The following is a 22516-nucleotide window of genomic DNA, read 5'->3' as shown; positions in this document are numbered from 1 at the left end:
TCTTCTCCAAATGCAGAAGTGCAGATACCCACAGATGGGGTCCCCTCTCCCATCCTCACAACATCTCCATCTCAGTGCTTAGATGCAAGGGGCCCTGCCTTAGATTTGGGGTTACAAAGGTGAATGTGGTGCAGGAGACTTCTGCAGACCACAGACAAGAAACCCCAGCTCCTTCTCTTTCCCCATCAGCCCAGATCCACACACCCCTCATACCCTGCTTCCAAACCAGGGTGACGCTCCCCTGTTCATCCTTTTGTAAAGCCAGGGGACACCAGGACCCCGATGGTGTATGAAATCCCTTCAGGCTTGCCTGTCACTGGGAATTTGATCTAAGTGAAGCAGGAACTCTTTAAAAGTTAAAGGGTTGAGAAAATTGCCTCTTTTATTATTAATAAAGTAGATAATGTGGGTAATGCAGAGCAATGCTCACTCCCACCAAGAAGGGCTTCGCTGGGGGACTGCGTGGCTCAGCCCTGCCACAGCTCAGCTCAGCAGCACCCATCATGGGGAGGGGTGCAATGGGATGTCTTGGACCCCCATGTCTGTCACAGGCACCCCCTAATTCGCTGCTGGTGTTATCCCCCATCCCTGCTGGGTGCTTTGGTTGTATTTCAGCCGGGAGCCAGGAGGGAAGCTGGGGATGAGGTTTATGAATTGCCCTAGGGTGTTTGTTCATTGAGGGGAAGGAGGTGATCAACTGCCAGGGAAAAAATGGGAAAGGAGAGCAAGCTGGAGAATGAAATACAGAGCGAGCAGTGCTCTCCTCCTCCAGCTGGCAGGTTTTCAGGCTCCTCTTCAACACTTCATGGTGCCCCCGAAACACCTCCTCTGCTCAGCATCCTCTCACTTCCTGTTCCAAGAGCAGATCTGGGCTCTGGCTCTGCAGCAGCGTGGGGCTGAAAAGACACTTTAGGGGCTGAAACAAGAGGTAGATCCCCCAAACTCACCTGGTGAGAGGAGGGTGGCTGTGGGGTACCAGTGTGTGGGGCTGCTTGTGCCACTGGTGTGATGCGGCTTCCAGCACTGCTTTCTCCCAGTGCCAGGTTTTCCCCAGCCCTTGGTGGTGATGGGTTTTCTCTCTGCCTTGTTTCTGGAGCTGGCAAACCGGGGAGACGTGGTGCCTTCACAGACCTTTGCTGGCTTGGTCTATTTTTGCCACTCCAGACCCACAAATGGCTCAGGTCAAGGTTAAATTGTACCCATATTATGCAGGTCCTCAGGGCTGCAGAGATGATTTCAGTGTTGGGAATGAGCATCCCAACCTAGTGGGAATTTTACACCATCAGCCTGAGGTTGGGGCGGGGAGCAGCTGTGTTCAGGGGAAACCTTTTTCCAGCACATCTCTTTGTGCAGTGGGTTAAACCCAACGTGCCTGTGCCTGAGCCTGCTGCTCCTCTGCTGCGGTGGCTGTGAGTGGTAGACAGCAGGGACTGCAGAAACCAGCTCGTTCTGCTGCGGTTTAGGTGTCCTCCCAACACCCGTATGCTGAAGACTTCATCGGGAAGCCACATGTGTGGACTGTCGACTACAATAACTCTGAAGAGTTTGAAGCTGCTATCAAAACCATCGTGAGGACCCAGGTACGGCTCAGAGGAGGTGGCAGGGCTGGCTTTGAAGGGATGGGTATTGGCTGCTGGTGCCTGATCCTCCCTTTTGAGTGTTAACTGGTTGTCCTTCCTTGCTTCCCCTTTGAAATCACTTGCGTGTGCAAGGCAGAGAATCATCCTCTCGTGTAGTTTCAGGGGGACACATGCTCCCACCTTGCTTTGGGAGGGAGCTTCCTAGGTGTTTCCCCATGGCACAGCCATGCCTTTGAGGGATCTCCTGGGAATCCTCCAGGCAGATCCAAAGCAAGGGGAAGCTGAGATAAGGGAGACGAGGTTTGGGAGCAGGAGGTTGAGGCTGCTGGAGATGCTCGGCAGTGCTGGGACCTGGTGTGAAGCAAAGATAAACCCTGAGTGCACTTCCCTTCAATTACCCAGAGAGCTACAGACCTCTGCGCCTACCATTTCCCCGTTTCACTGCTCATCATTATCGTTAGGTTTGAGCAAATCAATAGGAATAGCTCCAGGAGTTGCCTCTGTGAAGGATGAGGGGATGTAAGGAAGTAAGGGATGCAGGGACCCTCCAGGAAGGCAGCACTCCCGCTGCTCCTGCCCTGGAAATGCTTCCTCATGAATATTTCCCTCCTGCCCTGTGGCAGGAGCCTTTCAAGGTGTCCAAATTATTAAAGTCAATTTTCCTGGAGGGGAGAAAAGTGCTGATACCCGTTTTGCTTGCAATGTGCTTTGCTTGGGATGAGCCTCATGAGGACGGTGATGCACGGTGATGCACATGGGAAATGGGGCTCTGTGTCGGGCTTCACGGTGCTGGGTGGGATTTTGGGGTGGGCAGAGATGATGCTGGAGATGCCATCCTTGCTTTTTCCTGCTTTAGAGGCTGCAGAGGTGTGTGCCTGTGACAGTCTGGGGACTTTATTCAGCTGATGTGGCCACGCCATCTGCCCGGGTCTTGTACCTTATTGTGGCTGGTGGCCACAGCACTTCACCTCAGGCTGATTTTCTCTAGGAGTTCACAAAGACCAAACAAACCCAACTTAGGGAAGCAGTTGTTGTTTGGCACATTCATTCCCATAGCTCTATTAAAATGAAATTGAAAATCATTACCTCCCTGCTGCTGTGCTGCTGGGCCAGCTGTCAGCGCTTGACCCTCCACCATCTGGCCTGAAGAGATGGCCTCAAGGCAATGGGCTCTGTTCAGGAGAGAGAAGGGACTTTTCCCTTCTTCCAGAAAGGAGAAAGAAAAGAGTGAAGCCTGGTGCTATGCAAATAATTAAGGAATGATTGGAGAGTTCAGGGAGGGAGGGAAAGGGCTCTGCTGCCTCCCGAGCAGCTGTGTTGCGCTGCAGTGTTGATGCGCACCAGGTCATTTAGATGCTTAACGATAACCTCTGGTTAAAAATAAAAGGAGAAAAAAGGATTTTTGAGGAGAAGACTTGGTGGTGTGATGGGTGCCGGGCAGGAGGAGCGAGTGAGGGACCCTCTGTCTCCAGCATTGGGTGCCCACCCAGAGTGTGCCGCCCATTGCTGCAGGACCAGGGACCCTCATCCCAAGGTCCCTCCGGCAGAGCATCCCGACTGCTGTATTTACCCTCTGCTGCTGGGAGGTTGAAATTGGCCTCAAATGAGTAAAACCAGGTGCTGATGTCCTGTTTGCATTGAAAACATGCAGTTGCTCTGCAGAGCATCTCCTTCCTGCTAAGAAATGCACTGGGTTAATCCCACAACTCTCTGGTTTTGTTTTAAAGATATTCTATAAATCCTCCTGAAGCAGAGCAGGGAGTGAATGTGAATAACTTAGAGCAATTTCTTTCTTTTTCCCATTTCCCCCCCCCTTTTTGTCTTTTAAATAGACAGGTTTGCTTTATTTGAGACGCTGCCAAGGGAATTAAGCCTAAAATCGCCCTACCTTAGAGGTTTAAAAGCCTTATTATGGGCTTTGGCTTCAGGAATCCCTTGGTATCTTGTCTTTAAAATGCTGTTTGTTATTGCAGAGGAATGGAAAACAAGGGCGTTAGCAGGAGGAGCAGCAGAAAACACAGGGGCTGGGCAGTTCTATTCCCAGCCAGGTCCTGAAGCTCAAAGAAACTATCTAAGTGACTCCCTTTTTCTCCTCCAAAGGCAAAATAGGGTGTTTTGTTATCAGAATATCTAACAAATTTGTGTGTTATTTCTGAATACCACCATCAATTTAAATTTCTTTAGTCAAAACATTTCATTTCAGCGTTGCTGGAATGCAACAAGATGGTTTTGTTTCCCATCTGCCTGCCTTTAAAAATACCCTGCCAGTTTATTGAAAGGAAGGCTTGTATCCGAAATGATGCATTTCACCACCCCAAACAGATTGCCAAACCTGAAACACGGCATTTTTCCCCTTCCGATGGGTGGAAACATTAGAAATTGAAAACTGACCTGAAGCAGATTCTATTTCTATTTTTCTGTTGTTGTATGACTGAAAAATCCCTTTTCCCACAGCTTTAGTTCTGCACCTTCCAAGCAAAACTTGATTTGACATTTCTGCCGCTATGGGATGTTGTGGGAAGCTCTGAGGTGTCTCCTTTGCTTTGCAATCAGGTGTTCCTGGCAGCAGCCATGCTGGGTGCTGGGACCCAGGGTGCTGGAAACCCCTCAATGGCTTTGGGAGATGGTTTCCTGACCCTGGTGGTAGCTCTGCTCCAGTTGGGCTGGCAGAGCTTCCTTTGGTGTGTTCAGCGCCGGGCTGGCTGCTGTATTAGTGCAAATGAAGCAGCTGAGATGCAGCCGTGTCCTTCACCAACCTAGACTTGCTTGAAAGAAGCCTCTTCCTTCTGGACAGGGATCTGAGCCGTGGCTTGGACATGGCTTGGGTTTGCAATACGGGTTTTCTCCCCCCTAAAAAGTCCTAGTGTTCTTGTCCTTTCAGATGTGACATCTGCTCCAGGTCACCGTGCAAGTGCTGGGGAAGGTTTTTGGCAAGCTGTGCCTCTGCCATTCATCCCCCCTTGGGGCAGATTTGGGTTTCCCCCATAGCTCTCATCCCTTACCTATTTATAAGGAAAATTGAAATCACGGAAGCACCAAAACCCCTCTACCCCAGAGATCAAATCCTGGTGCAGTCGCACAGGGCCAGGAGACAAATTGTGTCCCCCTGGAAAAGGTGATGCTGGAAGGTTTGTCCCAGTGATGGATGACAGCCATTAGCCAGGGGTTAGCAGCATCTAATTCTTGGAGAAGGAGAGAGGCTTTCAGGCAGCACCATTTTCTTGGCCTTCAGCTTTTTCCATTGTCAAAAATAGTCCTCAGACAAGCAATTCAATAGTCCCAATATTCTGATGTAGTGAAGGGAGAAGGCTTCATTATATTAAAGTCAAACATAGAGGAATATAATGGGAAATTATACATTTCAGACCATGCTTGAAAGAGTGGCGTATTAAACATCACAGTGGAAATAGCTGGTTAAAATGTTCCCAGCCTGTGGTACGTGCCAGCAGAGAATTGCATTATTTTCCTGCTTATTTGTCTGATGACATTTAGGTTTATTATTTTTTTCCTCTTTCTTTTCCTTTTGAATGAGGGGTACTTACTGCTCTCAGCTCTGGGATTTCTGCTGCACGCTCAAAATCCAGGGCTCTCACAGCAGCATCCCCATGTGGCACCAATAACTCCCTGTTTGGCTGATGGAGAGCATTGGGCTGGAGAGCTCTGGCCCTGTGTCCCCCCCCGATGCCCAGGGGAAAGAATGGCAAAGTCCATCTTCACCAACCCCTCTGCTCCCTCCTGTGCATCCCATGCACGGCTCCACTGGGCAGTGGGATGCAGCGGTGCCCACCACAGGTCCTTCTCCTCCTCCTTCCTCGCAGGGCTCTGGGGAGATGCTGAGCTCCCAGCCTGGGGAGTGACATTAACGCTGTGGCTGTCAAGAGGAGGCCAAGCCTGTCAGATTTTTAATTAAACAATTATCTTCTTGAAGTTGTCATTTTCTATCAGGCCCGGGCACACGAGCTGAATCCCAACGAGTCCGGGAGAGGGAAGCAGTGAGGAGCAAGAGCCTCTGGGGGAGCCCTGGAGGGGAAAGGGACACATGAGGGTGCTGGGGATGGAGGCTCAGGAGCTGCAGTGGGTTCTGACTGCAGCCTCCTGACCTGATAGGGCTCTGGGGAGCCTGTGGAGCATCACCTCTGGGTACACATGCAGACACAAGGAGGTTTTCTGCCTCCACCTGCTGTGGATGTGCTGCATCCCGCTGGGTACCACGGGGGTGTTTTGGGGTACAGAAGCTGTTTAATAGAATTACATCTGCACCTTGTCTGGTGATAGGGGTCCTGAGAAAAGCCTCCAACGCTGCAGCCACAAAAGCAATGGTAAGATGAGAACGAGCATTACTGATGCTGAGCACAGAATTGTTTGACTCCCCCAAATCAGCACCATGCAGCATCCACCCGCCCAGCTTAGGCTTTGTGTGACTGAGATGAGAGGTTTTGCTTTGTGTAGGGCTCTGCCCCAGTTAACTGAGCGCCCATCAGCAATGCAGAGGCAAGAGCAGTGCCTGTCATTGTGTCAGCCCTGATTAGTGTGCACATCTGTAATTAGACGGAACAACTGTGATTTCCAGCCTGGCTGAGATCTCAGGTGGGATATTTATGGCAGGGAGATGCTCGGAGGGATCTTCTCATCAGACTGAACCTCTGAGCTTGGGTTTGACAGGTACTTCAAAAAGTGATAGCTATTTTGGAGGTGCAGAGCTCAGAAAATAGAAGCAGCAGTGTTTTCCAGGTGAATTCTCTATGGGGTGTTTTTGCTTATAACCCTTTCGCATGAAGCTCTGCAGAGATTCATGGGGGAAAAGGGGATCCCAGGACCAGCCCCTTCCATGCACCAGCATCCTGCTGCTCACATAACATCTCTCTGGCAAAATAAGGGACATGGAAAAATCTGTCTTCCCAGGGCAGAAAGTTCCTTTAAAAATAGTTTGTTCTGGAGGGAAGGGATGCATCAGTGATACAGCCCTCATGGAAATGCTCTTCCAATGGGGAAGTCAGTGCTGACCCCAGGACAATGGCCATGCACCAGCCCTGCTGGAGGGTAAGAGCCTGGCTGCCTGCTCCTGCCTACTCTCCCTGGAGCCTATGCCACTGCTGTGCCAGGGACATGCCTGTTTTGGGGCATGCTGCTGAGCTGCTGCACAAAGGAGGGGGTTTGCCATGCACCCAAGGTTGACTCTCAGGGCAGGGAGATGGGATGTTGGGAAGTGAGCGCAGGCAGAAGTCTCCCAAAGACCAGCAGCGTTTCATAACACACGCTAAAAATACTCTGTGGTCTAAGTGCTGCCGGCTCTGTATAAATAGCAGTTATCAATGTGGAGGTGCAGTGACAGCAGCATCAACGTGGGCATCAATGTTTGCTCCATCCTGGTGTGCAGCTAGGTGCTGCCTCCCTGCCCCATCCAGTGGGGAGCTCTGGGGCTGGGAGAGGCACCAGCTCCCACCCCATCACAGCCATCAGCACTGGGCAGCCAACCCACAGCAGAGCGGTGGTGGGAAAAGATTTGTTCCCATCCTTTTTAAGCATCTGAGGTTGTTTTATTTATTGATCTATTTGTGCACAGGCGGTCCCAGCCCTGGGCTATTCACTGGCTGGTTTGGTGGGTCACAGCACTGGGGCAGCAAAGCCTGGACCTCCCTCTGAGCAGGCAGGGCCATGGCAGGGGCAGAGGAATAGGGGATGCCAGACCAGACCCGACCCAGGGCATGGCTGCAAGGCTCTTGCTCTGGATTATCGTTGCATCTTTAGCAGTCTTAACTCCTCCCCTGTATTATTACTCCCCCCACTACCTGCCTGCAGCTGCAGAGCGTTTCTTGGGCTGAGCCAGCTCATACTTCAATTGGAAGTGACCTTTTGCATGAAAACTGATTTTTAATTTTATATCTTGGCAAAAATGAAGAAAGGCGAGACTAAAACGGAGCAGGGGGATTTCATTTTCACCGATACATGTGCTGAACCCAGATGAATCCTTTACCTCTTTCTGTAGCACTTTATGGCTTGTGGAGTTTTCCCAGTTCTAGTTTTATGCCCTGCTTCCTTTGGTGGGCAGACACGAGCTGTGGGCTTCAGCGGGTGGGGAGAGCCATTGCGCAGGAGGAGGGCAAGATTGTCCCTGCTTCTTGCCTGCACTCTGCTCTTCTCCTTCACAGGTGGACCCTTACCTGCCTTACGAGTACACCTGCGAGGGGATGCTGGAGCGGATCCATGCCTACATTCAGCACCAGGTCGGGAGCATCCCTGTCCTCCCTGGGGAGCCATCACTGACCTCCTATGGGTTCTTCTGGGCAACTAGAGAGCTTACCCATTGCAGGTCCCCAGCAAGGGACCCCAGGTCCCAGCCAGTGGCCTAACTGCAGAGCAAACCAAGAGATGGGGAATGAGGGAGGTTTGTTGTGAACCAAAGATGCTGGAGGGTTGCTGGAGGGTCTCTGGGGGTGCCGAGGCTGGGTCAAGGCCATTCTGCAGAGAGTAAGGGAGAAGAAAAGAAGAGGTGGCCAGTGCCTTCATCTCCCACAGCTTGAGATGCTATCTGTGCATGGAGGTGACCTCAACCTGAGGATCAAACTCAGCATCCCAAGTGTCCTCCTGTCCCACCAGCAGCCTCCCTTCCCCATCCCCAACATCTCGCCCTGTCCCTCCGAGCACTGACCCATTGTCTTCTCTCCCACTAGGATTTCTGCGCCACCTCACCCTCTGCTCTGCCCCCCAAGGCCAACAGTCCTGCTATGCAAAGCCCTCCGAGCGTGCTGGCGCTGTCCCCCAACGCCACTCACCTCGTGTGGTCCCCCAGTGCCAGGCGGGACCCCCGCGCCTGGCCGCCGGTGGGCTCGCTGCAGGTGTGGGTGTCGGAGGCGCGGCACTCGTGCACCGAGACGTGCCGGCGGCGCGGGCTGGTCTGTGAGCCCACCTTCTTCAGGTTCCTCAACAGGAAGGACGTGTTTCTCCAGTGAGTTGGGACCTTCTTCCCTGTGTCCTCCCTGATGAACCCCATTGAGGTGCCTTCGTGCCCCACATGATGTAGGCAGGGCAAAGCAGCCCATTGTCATACAATCCCAGACTGGTTTGGGTTGGAAGGGACCTTAAAGCTCCTCCAGCTCCAACCCCTGCCACGGGCAGGGACACCTTCCACTAGAGCAGCTTGCTCCAAGCCCCTGTGTCCAACCTGGCCTTGAACACTGCCAGGGATGGGGCAGCCACAGCTTCTCTGGGCACCCTGTGCCAGCGCCTCAGCACCCTCACAGGGAAGAGCTTCTGCCTAAGAGCTCATCTCAGTCTCCCCTCTGGCAGGTTAAAGCCATTGCTTTCATGTGTTGGTTGACCAGCTTCACACTTCAGAAGGCAACGATAGCCTTTCCAGGCACGTTTCCACATCTTTCTCACCCTGTTCCTCTCCACCTCCTCCGTGTTCTCTCCTAGTCTCTCTTTTTTTATGTTTTTTCTCTATAAAAGTGCATTTGGAACACAGAGCAGTGAAGTTTTAATGGGGTATAAATCTGCCACCATGCTCTGTACTGCTCCGAGGGCAATTAAAACATGAGCATCACCACTGCTGTCAGGCAGGTGCTGTGAGTCCCACTGACATTTTTATATGATAAATTAGATTTCACTCTCTTCCCTCCATTCCCCCTCTCCAGACTTTAAACTGAGCTGCACAGGGACTCATCAGTTGAGAGGCGTTAGTGGGAGGGCAATGTCAGTGCTGCTGCTCCATCTGAAGACACAGGCATGGGTGGGACGAGCAGGATGCTGAGATCGACACTGGGCATTTCTGCTGCTCCTCAGGGTGTTTGCTGATGCCCACCCCATTTTTGCTGGCCAGTCCAGGTCAGCAGGGGTGATGTGAGCATCCCCTGAACTCATGTGCCCTTCCAGAGAACATTAGCTGCTGAGGGAGGTGTCCATGGGGAGCACAGACCTGTTGGTCAATGGGGGATATAGAAGATCTGGGAGGATTTTTGTGTGTGGTTTCCTGAGCTACCTGTGGCCAACACAAGGGTTGGGGCGGTCTCTGGTTGATTTGCAAGGTTCCTCCATTCCTGCATGGCACGACAAGCATTCACGTCTAGCCATGGTGCTTATGGTTCCTGGTGCAACCAGCAAAGATCTGGCCCAACACTTAGTGAAGGAACCTGTCTGGGAAGGACTGAACAGCACTAAAACCCCTTCAATGAAACCCCAGCAGCCTCTTCACTGGAACTGACCCACCTCTCTCTGCGTCCCCAGGCTCAGCATCACCTGCGACAGCACCGAGTACGAGATGAACCACCTTTACCCAGCAGTGGCCGAGAACGTCCACGAGTGCTACCTCCAGAAGGAGCCGCTGCTCTTCAGCTGCGCGGGCTACAACACCAAGTACCGGCGCCTCTGCCCCTGCCGCGACTACCGCAAAGGACAAGTGGCTCTGTGCAGGGACTGCTTGTGACCTGGGGGTTGTGTCCGCCACACGCAACGTGCAACCAGTGGCTTTATCTCAAAGCTGCTGCAATAGCCGAGGGAGGTGGGACAGGTCCCTCCAGGCGGCGCGCAGACCCTGGCGTTGTGTCGTCCACCAGTCAACTGTGAATGACCATGTCCTGACCTTCGGTTTCATTGTCTCCTTGAGGAGCATCGTCCAACCGCATCCGAACCCGCCTGGACCTGGTGGCGCTGGGACAGGGTGATGGGGAGCGGGGGGGGGGTGGGAGCATCCTTCCCCTCCTCTGGCAATGGGACAAGCCACCAGCAGACTGCAGTTTCAGGGGTTTCATCCTCTTCGAGCATCTGAGGTTGTTTTATTTATTGATTTATTTCTTTTTTAACCCTCCCCCCCTGACAAGTGGTGAATTAAAGGGGAAGCAACACCCAGCCCTTCTGTGGGAGTTCTTGGGCAGAGCTGTGCTGGGGGCATAGGGAGTCTGACAGTGTCCACTTTGGTTGTGGAGCTTGGGGAGGAGAAAGCCTGTATAAGCAGCCGGGTTGGATGGACACAGAGGGGTCTGCACTAACGCTGCCCCCGGGATGAGCCAGTGGGAGATGGTTGTGCCCCAGGAAGAGAAGGATGGGGCTGGGGAGGGTTCTCAGGAAGGATGCTGGTCCCTTGGGCGATGGTGCTGGCTGGGCAGAGGTACCCAAAGTGAGTCTCCCAGGAGCCTTCAGGCTGCTCTGTGCCCTGCTGGGCTGTGCATGGAGCTGTACAGCATGGAGCTGTACGTTCCTCCAGGGACCAAGGTGCTGGAGGTGGCAGTAGGGGTATGGGGAGTGCTCCATGTTCTGAGTAATGTCCTATCTCAGCGTGCCCCAAATGTCACAGACACAGGAAGAGGCGAGCTCCAAGCAACCATCTTCCATGAGCAAGTGTTGGTGCTGAGACCTCCTGTTGCTTGGAAGCATTTGATGGTGAGATTCCTGCATCCCACAAAATGCACAGCTTGAAGGTTACAGGCTGGAAACTCCCTCCCGCATGGAACATTCCCGCATGGAACAGATCCCAGCCCAGCAGGTGAGGTGGGGTGCAGCCTGTCCTGGCAGTGTCACCACAGGGTCCCAGGCCCTGGTAGGCTTGCCCCCCTGCTCGAGGTGACTGATGGAGAGCAGTGGCATGGCAGGATAAGTGCATGAGGTCCCCCCTGCCATCCAGCTACTCGCTGGGTCTGTGTTATGCAGTGCTGGCATCTCCAGCCCGTCCTCCCTGTGCCTCGATGGCTTGGAGCCAGGTTTGGGGAGAAAATCCCCTTCCTTCCACTGTGCAACAGCCCCGGGCAGATCCCAGCTCCCCTTTGCCATCTCCCTGCTCTGGTCCCAGGAAGGGGAACACCACAAGGTGCTCGTGTTCTGCAGGCAACCCTTCACTGTGCCACATCCTGTGCCAGCTGAGGCAGGAGCTGGAGACGCTGCCATTACCCAGAGCAATTTGTCATCTTCAGTGCAGAATTGCACAGGCAGCCTCCATCCCGCAAGGGGAAGGATTGATTAAGTAATTCTTGTCTTGCAGCCAGCGTGTGTATAAATAAAAGTGCACAAACCTCTCTGCAGAGCCAAACATCAGCACCCCCTGCCCCTCTAACAGCACCTTTCATCTCAGTCTCAAAGCCTGGCAAAGGCTCCTGCTGCGGGTGCTGGGTGGGCAGGAGCCAGCCCAGGGTGTTTGTAAGCAGGCAGCAGCAGTGATTCACTTCCCGGAGTTGTGAGGACCAAATAAAGCCTGGTTTTATAAGGGATCTAAGCGGGCTTTAAAGACCAAGAGGCTCAGAATGCCTCCTGGGGCAGCGCTTACTGCACAGCAGCTCCTTGGGCAGGTTTCTCCAGCGGTTCTGCTCAGATGCTTTTCAAATAGGCTTCAGCCCAGTGCCTGCCTCCCACCACAGAGTCCCAATTATCCCCTGGCAGGAGCATCTTTCTGCAAGCTGAAAGAAAAGGCAGCTGGCTCACCTTGGCTGCTGCCATGGGGAATAAGGATCTGTCTGGAGCCTGGCTGGATCTTGAGCCAGCCTCTAAATTTGGGTGATGGGGCTGAGTAATGCTCTGGTATCGCCTGTCGCTTGTGGATGCTGGATGTAACAGGGATCGGAGTGTGGATGCTTCAGCCTTGTCCTGTGTGGAGCATCCCCTGGGAGCAAGGGGTGCCTTGGTCTGTAAAATCCCACATAGGGATCCCCCACGTAGGGGGGGGCTTGGCTGGTTCAGTAATGCTAAACTGGGAATTAATGGTGCCTTTGGGTGCAAAATTGGCACCTAATTGTTTGTGCTGTGTGTGGGGTGTATGCCAGGGCTGCCTGTGGGGCACATTGATTCCTGCAGCGCTGCTGGTCCTGGGCTCCCTGACACAGAGGTGGCTGCAAGGGACAGAGCTGCTGGGTGAGCAGCAGCTCCTGCAGGATTTGGTGTAAAAGAGAAGGGATTTTGTCACATGGAAGTGCTTTTTCTCTGCCTGTTTCTGGCCCTGGCTGTGTCCAAGTGATTGCTGGAGCATCCTGCTGCCTTCCTGAGCTCTTGCCCGAGCAGGTCTCCAGCATTTGTGCTGGTCTGACAGCCAGGACACATTTCCATCTGGAAGGAACAACCTGAGAATAACAGACATTAAATTCACTTTTTATTAAGTAGAAGCATGGAAGGGATGTGAAGGGAAGCCGAGGCGCTGCCGTATGAAAGAGATTCTAATTACCATAGCTAATTACAAAGATCAAATCCTCAGTTGGGAGGGGGTTACAGTGTTAAAGCTATGAATTAAATCAAACCATTCAAAATCAAATGAGGTGCTGCCAGCTACACCCCGTGATGCTGGTGGATGGGACAGTCTATTGAACAACCAGAGTGTGTGTGTGTGCAGAGCTGCTGGGGTCTCCTTGAGGCAATGGGTCCTGACCTGTTGATGGCATCCCTGGTGGCGTCCATTGGGCAGAACCTCCCATAAGGTTTTATTCTTCAGCCTGTTTTCCTCTTCTGGCAGCAGTAAACCCAGGACAGGCGTGTCAAAAGAATGGTCCTGTTGAGGAAATCAGTTTTCCATACCTAGAAATGGAGCCAAGGGCGACTTTTGTTTCTGAGACTCACTCTTGTTAGTAATTCCACTTGGAACTTTGTTTTTGGAGTTTGGGGAGGATTTTCCCCCCTGTTTCTAATGCTGATAGCATCAAACCCTTCCCTTGCCAGGGAGGGGGGGACTAAGTGAGAAGGTCCTAGCCCCGGTGTCCCAGCTGCCTGCTGGACATCTCTCCCTGCACCAGCATCCTCTGCTGCAGAGGCTGGGCCGCTGCTGGCTCCCAGAACAGCAGTTTGGGCTGTAAATCACAGCCGGAGGGAGGTAATGGGGCTGCTCTGCTTTTGTCTGGGGCTTTATTAGGAAATCTTTAGGTGGCTTTTCCCTCCTGATCCCTCACTTATCGGCAGCTGGGTAAAGCGGCAAATTTCATCCACGATGTGGACAGTGCAGGCAAAAAGAAACCCATTTATTTCCCCTAACGGGTTTATCGCTAGATCAAGGAGCTGCTGAAGATGTAAGCACCGGTGGTTATTTCCCCAGGTGATGGATCTAGCTGCCACACAGCCTGCGGTAACCAAAGCACGCTGCCTGACAGGGATGTCTAATGGACCTACGGTCAGGACTGCTGGCTCATATATTTCAAGGTCTTGATTTAATTGAGTCCTGTCTCCCTGGTGTCAGGCTTTTCTTCTCTTTTCCTTTTCTTTTATGATTATTTTCCCCCCTTTCGAAAGACTTCCCAAAATAAACTCGCCCGTTTCATCTCCTGCCCCTTCCCTCATCGCTCGCTTTCAATTAGCAAATTGAAAAGCTGTCCTCAGACCCTGACTGAAAAGAGCAATGAAATCTTCTGCCTTTTTTCTGCCTTGTTTTTCTTCTTTTTTCTTTCTTTTTCTCTTTCTCTGGTAGAAAGGACTTGGGGGGGGATGAAAACCCTCTCAGAGCTGTGGGTCTGAGCGCTCCCTTTGTTATCAGCTCAAGCAGTGATGCCCAGTGACACACACTCACCGTACTCCTTAGTGGAAAGCCATTAAAACCCTGGATCACTATTTTCTCAGGAGAGACAGAATCCCTTCAATGTTATTCCGCAGGCCGGCAGAGAAACACCAACGAGCCATCCACAAAGCAGATGAAAACTGCTGAGGATGCAGGTTCTCCCACCAATGCCTGTGGGGGAAAATGGGATGCCCCCCAGCCCAGACAGCGTGGGAGCTGAACCAGGATCCTGCCCTCAGCATCCAGGTCTTTGGAAAAGGGGGGAAAATTAAAGGTTGAGAGGCTGGGGAGAGGGAGAAATGTATCTGGGGGGGGGGGGGGGTAGGTGTGTTTATAGGGCTTGACTTCCAGCCAGGGCCCCCCACTGCCTGCAAAGGGCTTCAGGAGGGCAAAACTGTACGGATAATGTGGCCATTCCCAACACATGGCTTCTGGCTTTGGAAAGCCAAGGAGGACAGGGGGTGGTGGGATGTGCAGCCCCTCTCCTCACTACCTCTTGGGCAGTTCCCATTACCTCTCAGCTCCCAGTAGAGACCAGCTGGAAACAGGGCAGAGGTTTGCTTTAAGTTTTAGAGCCAGCCATCAGACGTATCAGCTTTTCTATAAATACAAACCAGAAAACAGGAAATAACCATCTGCCCTAATTTAGTTCCTTTCATCTAAGGATTCGAAGCAGCTGACAGCATCTCTAAGAAATAAGGAAAGACTTCGCAACCCTCCAGCCCCAATTCCTTCCCAAATGACCCCAACTTCACGTCACTGAGACCAGAACCTGGCGCGTCAGCCTGGGAATGGGTGATGTGCTTGCAGCCTGATGTGGCAACATCTGGATCAGCGCCAGGAGGATTGTTTATTTCCTCAATTAATAGAATTAATTAATTTTCAAGAGGGTGTTGAGAAAAATAATCGAAAGCTGTTGTGCTGTGTGCAGTGGGGGGAACAGGGCAGGATCCATACATGGGAGTGAGGAGAGCCCGGCCGTGCAGTGCTGGGGCAGATGTGAACCATAGAGTCCCAGGCTGGTTTGGATTGGAGGGACCTTAAAGCTCATCCAGTTCCATCCCCCTGCCATGGCAGGGACACCTTCCACGCTGCATCTCCCTCTCCGTGGCATTGCCAGCCCGTTGCCTCTGCTGTCCACTGAGCCCCTGTGAGTGCTTTCCTCCCCACTTGTCCTTTCCTCTCACCAGTTCCTTGGGAATTCCTTGCACAGTTTGCCCTGGCAATGAGGGAAGGTCCCACCAAGGATCCTCCATCACCAGCCCCTCTGTGCACCAGCAGCTGCAATGAAGATGCTCCTCAGCCATGGCTCTTGCAACATTTCTATCCCTCTTCAAAGGCTCATTGACTTTAGATGTTGCAGTTTGAGCCACCTCAGTTCCTGTCCCCCAGACCTTGCCATCTCCCCACTAGGTCAAATGAAGGGTGCTGAAGTGAAGCCTAGCTGGGTGTCACCAGCAGAAGCAGCACCACAGCAATCTCCCCATCACATACAGTAGTGAGCAGTCCTCTGCCCTTCCAGCTGTGGCCAGAAGTGGCCAGACAGAGGCTGGGCTTGGGAATAAGAAGGTCCTAAAAGAAATCTGGGAGGCAACGGATTTCCACACTTAATTAACTCAACAAATTAATCCCAATTAAAAACTGTAATTGGGATTATAGTGGTTAATCATCTTTCCCCCAAGCAACAACCGCGCTATCTGCCTTCACTTCATTGTAAAAGCAGAGCACGTGGAGTTCCATGGCCCTGGCACCAGAGCTACCACTGACACCACCCTGGAGGGGATTGCATCAGGTCTAGTCCCCTTGACATGCTGCTCCCCAGGATGGGGGGGCATGGAAGAGGTGTTGGGGTTCTGCTGGGTTAGGGAGCAGTGGGGGGAATAAATGTGATCAGCAGGTCTGACCCTCCTGTATGGCTCTTGATCACATTTATTGTCCCATGGGTGCCAGTGGTCTCTGGACCCCTTGGACTCCCAGCAGCAGCTCAGGACTGAGCCCAGCACTGGCTCCAAACCCATCCTGCTTTCCCCCACTGCTCCTGAACCCAGTGGAATTCCAATGCCTCTTCCCTGCACTCCTCTCCTGCTCCTGGAGCTCCCATGGGAACATCGCAGAACAGCCTTGTTATTCATAGAATGATATAATCCCAGACTGGTTTGTGTTGGAAGGGACCTTAAAGCTCCTCCAGCTCCAACCCCTGCCACGGGCAGGGACCCCTTCCACTAGAGCAGCTTGCTCCAAGCCCCTGTGTCCAACCTGGCCTTGAACACTGCCAGGGATGGGGCAGCCACAGCTTCTCTGGGCACCCTGTGCCAGCGCCTCAGCACCCTCACAGGGAAGAGCTTCTGCCTAAGAGCTCATCTCAGTCTCCCCTCTGGCAGGTTAAAGCCGTTCCCTCGGTCCTGTCTCCTTGGGGAATTTGTTTTCGGGGCTGTGGGATCAGAACCATGCCTGGCAGCCACAATCGCACTGGGAAAGTTGCTGCCAGTGCCAGTTTGGCTTTGAATCCTTTCCTGCCCTGCTGAGGACTGGCCAGGGGGCTGAAAGGGGAACTCCTGGAGATGTTTCACCGCAGGGACTAGCTCCCAACATGGTCCTAAAGGGATATTGGATTCCCAGTATCCAGGATGCGCAAAAGCAGTTGGACAAAACACTATTAAATGCCCCGGAGAGGACAAACTGCAGCAGCCCCCGGAATCATTACTGCCAACATTTAGCAGCACACAAAACACAGGATTGTGCTTCTTACATTTGGCTCTGCTTTATCCAGAGCCTCAGAGAACTCGTGCACCGCAGATCCCGGGGGCTATCATCACCAGCAGCCTGTTTTGCTGCAGAGGAAGGGCGATGCCGTTCGCATCCTCCTCCGGCCGCCCCGCACACAGCCGGTGCCTTCGCACTTCCCCACCTCCACCTCCTGCCACGAGGGGCTGGGTCCGGTGCTGGGGATGCTATTTTGGTTGGGTGTTTTTGTTGGAAGTGTTGGTGAACAAGGAAAATAAATCTTGAGGACCTCGGTGGTATTTTTAGCCCCCGTATTGGTGACTCGCTCGTAATCAGTGCTGCGAAACAAAACTCATCTTCATCTGCTGTGCATCATCTTTACCAAGCTTGCCTCCTTCTCCTACCAGAGGGGTGGTTTACAGCCCTGCTTGTCTGGTGTGAGAGAGCACCCAGTACCTGCCAAGTGGCCCCAGTTACAGCACAGGGCAGGGAGAAACAATCAGGGATGGGAATAAGGATGGGGATGGGGATAAGGATGGGGAATGGCATAGTGTGGGCAGAAGGAAGAAAAACTGATGCTGTCACTTGTTGAGCTCGCAGGAAGCCTATGCCGCATCTCGCTACTCGGGTACCTGGGCAGACGTGGTCTGTGCAGCTGCAGTGAGCTGCACTGGTTGTACTGGTTTGCTGGCTGGGCAGAGCTGCTTCGGGGAACTGAGGAAGGTGCTGGGGACCCTGAGGATCTCTCCAGCTGCTGTGGGAACCCCTGAGCAACACCTTACCCCCCTGGATGGGGAGGGAGAAGTGTTATTGCCATAGAGACTGATGAGACAGCTGAAAACTGGCTGCCATGGAAACCAGTTTGGAAGTCTGCAGGGCCATCCCACCAGGCTGGTGCCCAGGTGATGGGGATGGTGCTGGTCCATGTGGCATGGGATGGCTGGGACAGTTGGATGCCCAAGAGCAGGGCTGAGCCCCACTGCATCCCCCAAATGGGCTACTACGGAGGTCCCACTGAAGTTACACAGCCCCAAACTGGGGAACTGAGCAGCCCAAACTGGAGTAATGCAGGCTGGTGGGGAAAGAGCTGATGGATATTTCTGGGCTCTCGGCCACAAAACCTGACTGTGAGTTCCACAGAAGCGCACACATTAAATGGGCTGAGGATGGAAATGCAGCGTGAGCCACATCTCCCAAGAGAAATTACATGGAGCTGGGAGAGAAGAGCAGGACTGGGATGAGGGGCTGGCAGGAGCAGCATGGGAGACAGGGGATGCTCTCAGCTTGGCAGCAGTGAATAGCTTTTCCTCCCCGCCCAGAACCAATAAAGCATCTCCTGTTTGGGTTTTGTGCTTGTTTTGCTTCCTTTGGGAAAACAAGGGAGGCTTCATCACCCCTCCTGAGACTCTCATTTGCGAGAGAGAGGTGCCCTCAGTGGGGCCTGAGGTGGCTTTTGCCACCCTTCCCACTCTGTCTGTGCCATGCAGCATGTTTTATATGTCCCAGGATGTCTCCGTGCCCTTCCAGCCTTGCTTCTGGCACAGACCAGGCTGCCATGTGCAGGCTGGTGGGGGTGAGGGACACCTCCTGACACCCATTCCAGAGGAGAAACAGCTCTGTCTTCTCCCACTGTGTCCCATGCCCTGCATCCAGCAGCATCCTCTGGGAGAGGGACCCTCCACACGCAGGTGATGAGCACCTCACCATGAGCCGGTCACGGTGACAACACAAGACCTAGTAGGGGGAAATGAAGACTCCTCGCAGCTGTGGTCCTAAAAGCACCTTTGTGCCCTTGTTACCTACCCCCAGGGGTCCAGAGGCAGCAGCCTGGAGCCAGCCTGACCCCTGCAAGCCCACCTCAGGGTGCAGGGAGGGTGGGAGAAGCTGGAGCCTATAAAGGGCTGTTGGAGGTGACTGGGGCTGTGCTGCTGCAGGTGTGGGAGTGGTGTTTGGGAGCCTCAGGGCTGGCTCAGTGAGTTGATATCCCCACCCCTGTGGGGAGGCTGGGGTGGTGTTAGCAGCAACATGGGTGATGGTTTGGGGTCCCCTCCCTCCTGATAGCCAGCCAGAGCCTCAGGAGCCAGGCTGAGCTGGGCAGGGCTTGTGGCTGGGAGCCCCATGGTTAAGGGGTAGATCCTCCTGTCGCTTCTGATCCCCAAAACCTAATCTTTGCAGCAGGGGGAGGGATGGAGAGGCTGTGTCGTCCCCCCCCCGCCTGTGCTGAGCTGATGCCCAAGAGCTCAGCTTCCTCTTCCCCAGGGCTGAGCACAGCTCTCACACTTAACTGCAACCTCAGGATGCCCTTTAAATTTTTAATGCTTCAATAAAACAGTAATTACAAACACTGCAATTTGAGTTTTTAGGCAGAAAGTATCAGCTTCCCAGGGTTTAATTATTCAACAGAAATTAGTGAAAGTGTGCCTGGATCCTGCTGGCTCTCTTGGCTTTTCCTATCGGGTCTGGCATGGATCTGCTTTGCTTTGGGGAGGATGAAGCCCATCTCCAGTGCCTTGGGGCTACTGGGTGCCTCACCAGCTAAGGCAGCCTGGCTGTGAGGGCACCAATGTGCTGGGCTGGAGGGTGCAGTGAGGTTCCCCCATAAATGTCTCTTCCTCTGATCCCTGCAGGGTTTCCAGCTAAGGCAGTGCAGGATCCCAGCTCCAGGATGGATCCTGCCTGGGACTGAGCTCGAGTCTTTGTTTTCTGGAGCTTTCTGCAGCTTCCTCTGTCCTCCGAGCTCCCTGGGAAGATTTCAGTGCTGCTTTTACCTACTCTGCTACAGCACAAGGTAGTTCAAAACCACCTTTAGTGGGGAATGGGTCTGTTGAGACCAGGAGTGCTCCCAGGGCTGGTTAAATACAGTGAAACCATGGGTGTCTTGGCAAAGCTTGTGGATTCAGGCCGGCTGGTTGGGAAAGGCTTGATGGAGAGGAGGGCAAGGCATGGGGGATAAAATGCTCCTTGCCAGGAGCGGGATTGTGCTGAGACGGGACCTGTCAGGGTTCTCCAGTTCCTTGCAGCCATGCCAGCCCTTTTCCCACCTACACAAAGCTCCTTTTCCAGAAGGCACCAGCCTGTTGCTTCGTCCCATCCTCAGCAGCATATTCACAGGGCGATGGCCTTCAGCAGCAGGCATCAGATGGGTCCCAGGGAAGCATGCTTGCTAGGAAAGCAAGTTGTCGTCGCCGTTATTAATAGTCAACTGTCATAACTTCATTAAGAAGCAGACTTGCCTGATGATCCATCTGCAGCGAGGTGGCAAGAGCCCAGCAGCAGCCAGGGCTCCTTGTGAGATGGAAGCGGCTGGTTTTACTGGGAGCACAAACTGGAGCGAGCGGAGGAGGCGGTGGTGAGGGCTGGTGGGGAGCGGGGTGGAGATGACGGCTCCGCCGAGGAGGTGCTGGGGATGGGGAGGGAACGGGGCCTCATTTGCAAGGGAAATGAAGGCATCGTCTGCAGAGCCTGATGAGCTGTGCGGGAGGTGATGGAGTGGGTGCATGGAGCACCCAGCACCCCGGCGTGGGAGCACAGTCTGGGGGAGCAGGTCCTCATGCAGAGGGGGCTGTGATAGCTCCTGAGGGGCCAGGGCATAATCTGCTGCCCATGGGATGAGTTCTTTATCTCCTTTTCCGTCTCTCCGCCCATCAAAGCCTTGTTTTGCACTGTTTGGGATGTTTAAGGAAGGTGATGGCAATGAACGGTGACCAGGCACTCCTGAAATAGGAGTGGTGGGAAGAGGCGGATGGGAAGGAGAGATGATGATGCTGATCAGGATGAGGTCTGTGGTGGAGCACGTGAATCCTGGTGTGGTGGCACCCAGGGCGCTCATGCTGTGACACTGCTGTCAGCCACATTCGTGTCCCCAAGTGGGTCTCATCACATGTGGGATGGCTGGTTTGTCCTGCCTGCATGTGATGAGAAGGTTGGGGGCCTTACGTGGTTGGGCAGCAAGTCTGTTCCTCGGAGCATGGGGCAGTGCAGGCAGCCTGCATGAAGGACTGGGTATAACCAGCTCCATCCCTGTGCTGGGGATGCTCCTTTTCCATGAGTATTTGCTCATTCCTGTCCCATTATGCACAGCATCAGTGGGTCCTGGATGGAAACACAGCTCCCTGCTCTCTGTCCCCTAGGCTGTTGTCTGCTGGGCTGGAAACAGAAGGGAATTGGGTTTCCATGAGGGGTGAGCCAAGGAGTGATTTAACTGACTCAGTTATATCAGTTGCTGGTCTGGGTGACAGACCCTGCTGCTCCCCGCCAGCTCCACAGGGAGCGTTCAGAGCTCTGACAGCTATCATTGGGGTGGTTTATTTGGGTCTTAACTTTGATTTCATTTCAGTAGTTTATAAAGACAAAGAGTCATTCCCGGGCACTTTATTCAGGGGAAAAAAGAAAAAGCCAAAATGGGGCAGTTTGAAGTTGTCAAAATGATTTTCCACCCCTTCAGAATAATCTCACAAAACTGACCTAGATTTTACAAGGCACTCTGGCTTTCAAAGAGCTGCCTGTCTCTGCAGAAGATGGGGCTGTAAAATACATATTATTTCCTCTCTCCCTTGGTAATTTTACAAAACCTGTGTCTTGCTTTGTTCCTGCAGGATCTGTCAGGGCACGATGCTCTGCGGGAGATGTGAGGTGGGGTGTTTTTAGAGGGAGGGGTAGCAAATAGGGCACAACAAGGGTGTTGTGGGACTGGGCTGCCCCATGGTCATTTGAGACCTGTGAGATGTTTGGTGCATGGATGAGGCACTGAACAGTCTGGGGATCATAGAGTCACAGAATCCCAGCCTGGTTTGTGTTTGAAGGGACCTTAAAGCTCCTCTAGCTCCAACCCCTGCCACAGACAGGGACACCTTCCACTAGAGCAGGGTGCTCCAAGCCCCTGTGTCCAACCTGGCCTTGGACACTGCCAGGGATCCTCTGGCCTGGCTGGGACTCAGCTGTAGTTCAACAAATGGATGTAGTGAAGGAAGGAAAGAGCAGCTCTCTCCTGATCTGAGACCAAATGCTCCGAAACTCAAACCCAGCATGAACAAAAGGTCTTGTCAGATCCCAGCAAGCTCCAAAGCCTTGCCTCCATCTGTGTGCTCCTGGTCTTCCTGATCTCAGTAACCCCTTGCCTCAGTACTGCTCAGCACCCGTGATGCTAACTGTGCCTCCCACACCTGGGGGATGCTGAGCACTGCCTATGCCACGTGCCATGGTGGTGTGACCAGATGCAGGGGCTCGGCCAGCTCTTGAGACCACCTGTAGGCACTGCATCCATGAATGTCCCCAGGCTGTGAGGTGCTGGGAGAAGCAAAGCTCTTTGGGTCTGATTTCACTTTAAAGGTATCTGCTGGGTGCGTTGTGGTGGGGGCACAGGCTGGAGGGGCTGGGGACCACAGATGGGATGGTGGAGGGGGGCAGAGGGTGAAAAACGATGGCTGATTCTGTGCCCTTGAACTGCCTGGAGTGGCAGGGAGGGCTGTTAGCGTTCACACCGGGAGGATGGCAATCAGGGTGATGGAGAGGCCAACGCTGGCTTGATTGCTGCTTCCTTCTTTATTTGGTTAATTGGGTGCTGGAGAAGAAGGCAAAGGCAACGCTGGGCTGTGCATGTGGAGAAAGCTGGCTGCACTGAGCTCCCAGCTATCGGCTGATGGACTGTGCTTGGCTTATCCCTGGTTTCGGATAGAGGCCATGAGTTAATGGTGATCATGAATGGATCTTGCTGATTGCCCAGGGTTCCTACCAGCTACAGGGGCTGGAAGTGGGGAGA

General features: G+C 53.3%; 1 protein-coding gene across 1 annotated transcript in view; it reads left to right on the top strand.

The window, feature by feature from the left end:
* The window catches only part of MGAT5B (alpha-1,6-mannosylglycoprotein 6-beta-N-acetylglucosaminyltransferase B), a 64639-nt gene extending 54215 nt beyond the window's left edge, over nucleotides 1–10424 (top strand). Inside the window, exons 14-17 of the mRNA XM_062639923.1 lie at nucleotides 1464–1580; nucleotides 7730–7804; nucleotides 8252–8526; nucleotides 9804–10424. Coding sequence (XP_062495907.1) covers nucleotides 1464–1580; nucleotides 7730–7804; nucleotides 8252–8526; nucleotides 9804–10002 — 666 coding nt within the window. The 3' untranslated portion in view covers nucleotides 10003–10424. The remainder of the gene's footprint in view (nucleotides 1–1463; nucleotides 1581–7729; nucleotides 7805–8251; nucleotides 8527–9803) is intronic.
* Nucleotides 10425–22516: the final 12092 nt, after the last annotated feature.

The sequence above is a fragment of the Pezoporus occidentalis genome, unplaced genomic scaffold (genome assembly GCF_034315485.1).
Source record: "Pezoporus occidentalis ecotype Australia unplaced genomic scaffold, CSIRO_AGI_Poc_V1 ctg62, whole genome shotgun sequence".
NCBI lineage: Eukaryota > Metazoa > Chordata > Aves > Psittaciformes > Psittacidae > Pezoporus > Pezoporus occidentalis.
The sequence above is the reverse complement of the archived record's forward strand: the minus strand, read 5'-3'. Positions and strand labels throughout refer to the sequence as shown.